The sequence below is a fragment of the Heterodontus francisci genome, unplaced genomic scaffold (assembly GCF_036365525.1).
Source record: "Heterodontus francisci isolate sHetFra1 unplaced genomic scaffold, sHetFra1.hap1 HAP1_SCAFFOLD_59, whole genome shotgun sequence".
Lineage (NCBI taxonomy): Eukaryota > Metazoa > Chordata > Chondrichthyes > Heterodontiformes > Heterodontidae > Heterodontus > Heterodontus francisci.
This window is the reverse complement of record NW_027140758.1, coordinates 5,738,735-5,746,706: the sequence shown is the minus strand read 5'-3', so window position 1 is coordinate 5,746,706 and position 7,972 is coordinate 5,738,735. Positions and strand designations below refer to the sequence as shown.

Sequence of the window (7,972 nt, the reverse complement as noted above, 5' to 3'; positions counted from 1 at the left end):
GTTCAATACCAAGTTCAGACAGACACCATATATACCCCCCACTTATTCACAGTCTCATAGACTGACAGACACAGAGTGAATCACAAAATCAATTAATTTCAGAGACCAGCAGATAGAGAATTAATCTCACTCTCACAGAAAGAACCAGAGATTGACATATATACATTGATACCCAAGCTCACATAAAATGACAGACACATAATTAAAACCATGGCATATATAGTACTTTAGACTGACACATAGAGAATGAATCACACAGTCACATTCTGACTGTGAAGAGTGGTGCATACAGAATGAATCTCACACTCACATTTAGTTCCAGACACTGACAGATACAGAATGATATCCACATTCAGCCACAGTAGCAGATAGATACAGAAGCTGCCACGCATACAATACTCATGATTGACATACAGAATGAATCACACAATCACATTTAGTTTCATAGACTGATACTCAAATAATCTCACACTCAGACACAGTACCACAGACAGATAGATGTAGAATTAAACTCGCTGTCACATAATGTACCTGAAAGTGTCAAAATTAATCTCATGAAGTACAAAAGATGGATGGAATTTGTCTCGCACTCAGATGTAATCACCTGCACTGAGCACGCCAAGCGCAAGACGGTCACTGCCATGGATGTGGTGTACGCACTGAAACGGCAGGGCTGCACTCTCCGGATTCGGCGGCTGAACAATTCGACCCTTTTCAGCAAACACACAACAAAGGCTCTTCTAAGAGCCACCCACTGCCTCACAGAGCGAGCAGTGACCTAGAAATGGGAGCTGGGATAGGCTGTTTAGAACAGTTCAATCAATCTGAAATATTTCAGATTTCCAGCATTCGCAGTATTTTGCTTTTACTTCTTTGTTCAATCAATCTGCTGTGTTCGGGATGAAAAAAAATGGAATCCCCGAATTTGACATTTCATTTGCAGCAAGGATGTGCAGTGGATTTGATTTTCTAAACGGGCTGTGTAAACTGTGCCCGAGACTCTACAGTTAGTTATTTCCCCAGTCGACACATGCCCTCAGTGAAAAGCCACATCACTCCTCCAGAATCACTCATTGTTTTCATAGAATTTCAAAATGATTTCGCTGCAGTAAGGGAATCCGGAAGTTTAGCAGCAGCCGTTGAATCGGTCACTGGAGCCAAACCCACTTGTGATGTTATTTCCCCCGAGACGGTGTTTCCTGCACTGAAACTGACAGGGTTTGTGAAACTGATCAGTTTCAGCTCAATCATTCAGGGACCTGGAATTCCCGCAGTTTGAGCTCGCGCTATCCCGAGCCCACTTCTGATTGGTCACCCTCTTCTCATTCACATGTCTTAACCAATCGCAGAGCTTCGAATTAGGAAATACAACAATCACTGGCTTAAATTGGCAGACAGTTTGAATTCGAAAAAGCCGCCAATTTCAGTGTCGGAAAGAAGCGAATTGATGGAAAATCTGGCGTTAGTTTAAAGCTGTTCGTAAAATCGCGCCAGGACTTTGTGCTGATAAAAGCGGAATTGAAAAAGTTTTTGATGGGTTATATATATTACGTCGTTCTAATCTAATTTTTTGTCTACTTATCTGTATCTGGCGGGAAAAGACTCTATTCAACAATCTGTAACGGGACAAATAACTCAAACTTGGTGTTAAAGTAATAAATTAGACAGGCTTTGAGGGGAGTGAGAAATCACTGAAACAGATGCTTAAACATTTGAAATAGTTCTCATTCGGTCCTGTTACTGACATTTTGGAATCAGACAGGAACCAGCCCTTTCACAGAGACTGTGGGTGGCTCTGAAAAGAGCCTTTGGTTTATTAGATGACATTTTGGCCGCTTTACTTTTTCTGGGAGCTCTGAGCGCTGGTTTTCTTGGGCAGCAGCACGGCCTGGATATTAGGCAGCACCCCGCCCTGAGCGATAGTCACCCCTCCCAGCAGCTTGTTGAGCTCCTCGTCGTTGCGGACGGCCAGCTGCAGGTGTCTGGGGATGATGCGGGTCTTTTTGTTGTCCCGGGCCGCGTTACCAGCCAGCTCGAGGATTTCAGCGGTCAGATACTCGAGCACAGCAGCCAGATAGACCGGGGCTCCGGCACCCACACGCTCAGCATAGTTACCCTTTCTTAGGTGCCTGTGAACACGACCCACCGGGAACTGCAGTCCAGCCCGGGAGGAGCGAGACTTGGCCTTGGCCCGAGCTTTGCCGCTGGTCTTTCCTCTTCCAGACATTTCCACAATCTCACAAAGACTTTCACAAAGAATGGATATTTTCTGCAGCATTTACTTTACTTATAGACTGAAAACTCTCCCCATTGGTCGCTACAAAATTCACCTCATTTGCCTATATTCTTCACCAATCAAGTCACTGACAAACACAGTGGGCGGGATTTTCCCGCCACAACATCAGAAGCAGAAAATGTGTCAATTTCAAAAAGCCCGCCAATTTCATTGTCAGAAAGGAGCGGATCAAAATAAATGTCATCCTTAGTCAAATATTTAAAATCTCTTCTCTTCATTTTGTTCTATTCAACTCGTTCCGTCACCAATTACAGGCGCGGGTTTAAAATGTTGTTTAAATTGTGGATCTTTCTCCAATCGCTTTCAAACTGTCCCGGGACTAAATCCCTGTTCACAGCATTTCCCTGAAGAGAAACGTTCAGTTTATCTTCAATCAGAGCCCAGTGTCCTTCTCTGAAAAGAGGGAGCCGGATCGAGTCCTCAAACTGCCCTTAGTCTGCTGTGTAATAATCCCATTCCGGGCTGTTACAGTGCGGAGAGTTGCTGTTAATAAAATGATGAATTAGTTCACATTTCAGGAATAGAGTGAAGGGACTGAGGTCTGACCCTTACCGCTGAAAGCAGCTGTTAATGCGGTCATTCAGGGGCTGTGCAAAACCACAATAACAGCTTTATGCAAAAAAGGAAAGGCGGATGAGCGGATTATGGGTTTGAGTTCGGTTTATCGGACAGCAGACAAAAACACAAGAGTGGGACATTCATTATGTTACACATTGTCTTAAAATGATTTCATAGAGATGTTCGGATGCAGCTATTTCAGAGAGATTGTGGGTGGCTCTTAAAAGAGCCGTTGTGTTTGGGATGTTTTTCAGTCCATTGTGCAGTTTTACTTGGAGCTGGTGTACTTGGTCACCGCCTTTGTCCCTTCCGACACGGCGTGCTTGGCCAGCTCCCCGGGCAGCAGCAGGCGCACGGCGGTCTGGATCTCCCGGGAGCTGATGGTGCTGCGCTTGTTGTAATGGGCCAGGCGGGAAGCCTCACCCGCGATGCGCTCGAAAATATCGTTCACAAACGAGTTCATGATGCTCATGGCCTTGGAGGAGATGCTGGTGTCGGGGTGAACCTGCTTCATCACTTTGTAGATGTAGATGGAGTAACTCTCCTTCCTCGACTTTCTCCGCTTCTTGCCACCCTTTGCTGACGGTTTACTCACAGTTTTCTTGGCGCCCTTCTTAGCAGCTGCTTTCTTCTTCTCCTCAACCATCTTCAGATTCAATTTCAGACACAGAAATAAACCAAACCCCTTCCGAGTGCGGATTAAATAGACAATCCCACAGCTCTATGCTAATGAGGGATGGGGAAAAGTAAAGATTGTGATTGCGTGATTGGGAGTGATGTCACAATGGTTTTTTTATTGTAATTCTGTCAGTGGTCTCTTTCGCCATCCAATCAGATTAAATATTTGCAACCAATCACAAACACCCTGACTGCAATCAGGAAGTATATTGCACAAAGACTCTCCCCAGCCCCAGTTTATATTGAAAGAGCTGCTCACTGTGTCGCGCTTCCTCGAAATGTCCTGGCTGTTGTTGGGAGGACACTTATTGACTGATTCTGTGTCGTTGTGTCTCTGCTATTGCATGTGAGTGTGCAATTAATTTCCTTTTTAGTCTCGGCTACTGTGTTCGAGTGTTTTATGTAATTTGGTAACTCTCAGTCTCTGGTGCTGTATGGATTCATTCTGTCTCTGTCAGGTACTGTGTTTGAGTGTGAGGAGATGAGGTGGAGTGTTTAGATTAGATTAGAGATACAGCACTGAAACAGGCCCTTCGGCCCACCGAGTCTGTGCCGAACATCAACCACCCATTTATACTAATCCTACGCTAATCCCATATTCCTACCAAACATCCCCACCTGTCCCTATATTTCCCTACCACCTACCTACACTAGTGACAATTTATAATGGCCAATTTACCTATCAACCTGCAAGTCTTTTGGCTTGTGGGAGGAAACCGGAGCACCCGGAGAAAACCCACGCAGACACAGGGAGAACTTGCAAACTCCACACAGGCAGTACCTGGAATCGAACCCGGGTCCCTGGAGCTGTGAGGCTGCGGTGCTAACCACTGCGCCACTTGTTGCAGCAAGGAAGATGGAAAAGAGCATTGGTGCCGATGACACAGCCTTACTTGACCCCAGTTTGCACTCGGATTGGGTCAGTGATAGATCCGTTGGCAAGGATTACAGCTTGCATGTCGTAGTGCAGTATGTTTGAGGAGGACATTCCATAATCCCTCTCGGCTGGTAGAGTCGAAGGCCTTTGTCAGGTCAGAGAAGGCCATGTATAAATGTTGCTGCTGCTCCCTACATTTTCTTGAAGTTGTCTTGCTGTGAAGATTATGTTCACTGTGCCTGTTGATGGACACAATCCACATTGTGTTTCCAGTAGGAGCTCTTCAGCCACGGGGAGGAGGCAGTTGAGAAGGGCTCTTGTGATGACCTTCCCTGTGGTGGACAGCAGGGATACCCCTCTATAGTTAACACAGTCGGTTGTGTCAACCTTTTTTAAAGATGATCACAATTACCGCATCACGGTGATCCCCTGACATGCTCTCCTCCTTCCAGATGAGGGAAATGAGACATGTATTTGTGTCGAGTGTTTCTCTGCCATATTTTAGAATTTTGATGTGAATTCTATCTATTCTGGCAGCCTTATTGTTTTTTTGGCGATCCATCTCTAGTGTCATGTGTGGTTGTGGGATTCATTCTGTACCTGTCACTCACTGGTAATTTGTGAAAGTGTGAGTTACATTCTGTATTTGTCAGTCTTCAGTATTGTATGTGAGTGTGGAATACATTCTGTCAGTTCCACAGTATGTGAGGATTTTATTCATTCTGTTAGTCTCTGGAATGTTATGTAATTTGGGACTTTGTCTTAATCTGTCAGTTGTTCTGTATATGTGGAATTCAAGCTATATCTGTCAGTAGCTCAGTGTGTGTGTGAGTTCATTCTTTATCTGTCAGTCTCTGGTGATTTATGTGAGTTTGGCATTCACTGAATCTGCCAGCTACTGTAGGAGTATTTGAGAATGATTTTGTATGTGTCAGTCTTTGCTACTACATAGGAGTGTGGGATTAATTCTGTATCTGTCAGCCTTTGGTAGTGTGTGTGATTGTGGGATGAATTAATTAGCAGTCATTGGTGCCCAGTATGAATGTGGAAATCATTCTGTAACTCAGTCTGATATTGTTATGTGAGGGTAGGAATCAGATGTATCTTTCAATCCCGGGTGCTGACTGTGAGCATGGGATTCATTCTGTACCTGTCGGTGGTACCGTATCTATCTGTGGGATTAATTCTGTACCTTTCAGTCACTGGTATTGTGTATGAAAGTGGGATTAATTCTAGATCCGCCACACATTGGTTGTGTGTGTGTGTGTGTGTGTGCATAAGAACATAAGAAGATACGAAATAGGACAGGAGTAGACCATTTGGCCCATCAAGCCTGCTCCGCCACTCAATAAGATCGTGGCTGTTCTGATTGTGGCCTTAACTTCACTTTCCTGCCTGCCCCCATAACCATTGACTCTGTTGTAGATCAAAAATCTGTCTATTGCTGCGTTGAATATATTCAATGACACAGCCTCCACAGTCCTCTGCAGAGCAGAATTCCAAAGATTAACAACCCTCTCAGAGAAGAAATTCCTCCTCATCTCCTTCTTGAAAGAGAGACTGCTTATCTGAAACTCTGGCCCCTAATTCTACAATCCCCTACAAGGAGAAACGTCCTCTCAGCATCTACCTGTCCAGCCCACTGAGAATCTTGCAGGTTTCAATAAGATCACCTCTCAATCTTCTAAACTCCAGTGAGTATAGGCCCAGCCTGCTCAACTTTTTCTCTTAAGACAATCAAACATCCCAGCAATCAGCCGAGTGAACCTTCTTTGAAGTGATTCCAATGCAAGTATATTCCTCCTTATGTAAGGAGACCAAAACTGTATGGGGTTGGGATGTCACTAATGCCCTGTAAAGTTATGGCAAAACTTCCTTACTTTTATACTCCATTCCCCTTGCTAAAAATGCCAATTACTTGCTATACCTTCATGCTAACATTTTTGTAATTCCTTGGTACAGCAGCATTCTGCAGTCTCTCTCTATATAAATAATATTCTGTTTTTCTATTCTACCTGCCAAAGTAGACAATCTCACATTTCCCCATATTATACTCCATCTGCCAAATGTTTTCCCACTGACTTAACCTTTCTATATCTCTTCACAGACACATTGTGTCCTCCTCACAACTTGCTTTCCTAAATATCTTTGTACCATCTACAAATTTGGCAACAATATACTTGGTCCCTTCATGCAAGTTATTAATATAGACCATAAATAGTTGAGGCCCCAGCACTGTACCTGTGGCACTCCATTAGTTACAGTTTGCCAATCTGAATATGCTCCATTTATCCCCACTCTCTTTTCTGTGAGTTAGCCAATCCTATATCCATGTGCGTGTAGTTTTCAGTTTGTCTCTGTCAGTGTCTGGTACTCTATGTGAGTTTTGGACTCTTTCTCAATCTCTCAGTGCTACTATTTGTGTGTTAGGTTGCTTTAGATGACTCAGGCTGAGGTACTGTGAGTGAGTGCAATAATCAACCTATACTTTTCAGCATCTGGCACTGAGCATGTGTATCAGCATCACTTTATCTGTCAATATCTGGTACTCTGTGTGAGTGGGGGATTCATTATATAACCTTCCGTCCCTGGGACTGTTTGCAAGTCTGGATTCATTCTGCATAAAATGTCAGCACAGCAACAGGCCACAGATGTGGTCGGTTTTAAGCAGACAATATGTTTGAAGTTTTGCCAAGTATTAAATATCTGTCACTGTGAACATAATAGTGAAAGATAATGTATCTTTCAATCTGATACAGGATTGATGTGCAAGTGTAACTCAGGCTGTACTAATCAATTTGATCAATGCCATTCAGTCTGACTCTGAGGGAGAATCTTGGACTTGTGTGTAAAATGAGCTCAGTCTGGAATTGTACAGTATCTTCCATCTGACACTATGAGGTTTTAGGACTGGTATGTAATTTATAGCTCAGACTAAACTCATCAAATTTATAATGTATCTTTTAGTTTCACAATCCGGATGAGTTTTAAACTGGAATCTGAGTTTGTATCTCAGGTTATACGATATTTCAGAATCTCTCAATCTGATTATGCATTTTAGATTTGGACTTGTATCTAATGTATATGTCTGGACACATTATGGGAATTAATACTGATAATAAACTGATAACATGTGTAAATCTTGGGCTGGTATTTAACTTGAATCTCAGATTATATTAGTTTAGTTTAGAGATACAGCACTGAAACAGGCCCTTCGGCCCACCGAGTCTGTGCCAACCATCAACCACCCATTTATACTAATCCTACAATAATTCCATATTCCTACCACATCCCCACCTGTCCCTATATTTCCCTACCACCTACCTATACTAGGGGCAATTTATCATGGCCAATTTACCTATCAACCTGTAAATCTTTTGGTCATGTGGGAGGAAACCAGAGCACCAGGAGGAAACCCACGCAGACACAGGGAGACCTTGCAAACTCCACACAGGCAGTACCCAGAATTGAACCCGGGTCGCTGGAGATGTGAGGCTGCGGTGCTAACCACTGCGCCGCCCTTAATTCTGTAACTTTGAAAAGGGAACCATGTGTCAGTTCTT

The 7,972-nt window shown here is 43.6% G+C and overlaps 1 protein-coding gene across 1 annotated transcript; it reads right to left on the bottom strand.

Annotated features, from left to right (window-relative positions):
• Window positions 1–1,837: 1,837 nt before the first annotated feature.
• Window positions 1,838–2,227, bottom strand: LOC137360610 (histone H2A-like). The gene has a single exon (XM_068026001.1). The coding sequence runs from the start codon at window positions 2,225–2,227 to the stop codon at window positions 1,838–1,840; it is 390 nt and encodes a 129-aa protein (XP_067882102.1).
• Between the last annotated feature and the right edge of the window lie 5,745 nt (window positions 2,228–7,972).

What these genes read in the sequence shown, in the direction of transcription:
- LOC137360610 (XM_068026001.1), bottom strand. Translation starts at nt 2,227, where the DNA reads ATGTCTGGAAGAGGAAAGACCAGCGGCAAAGCTCGGGCCAAGGCCAAG.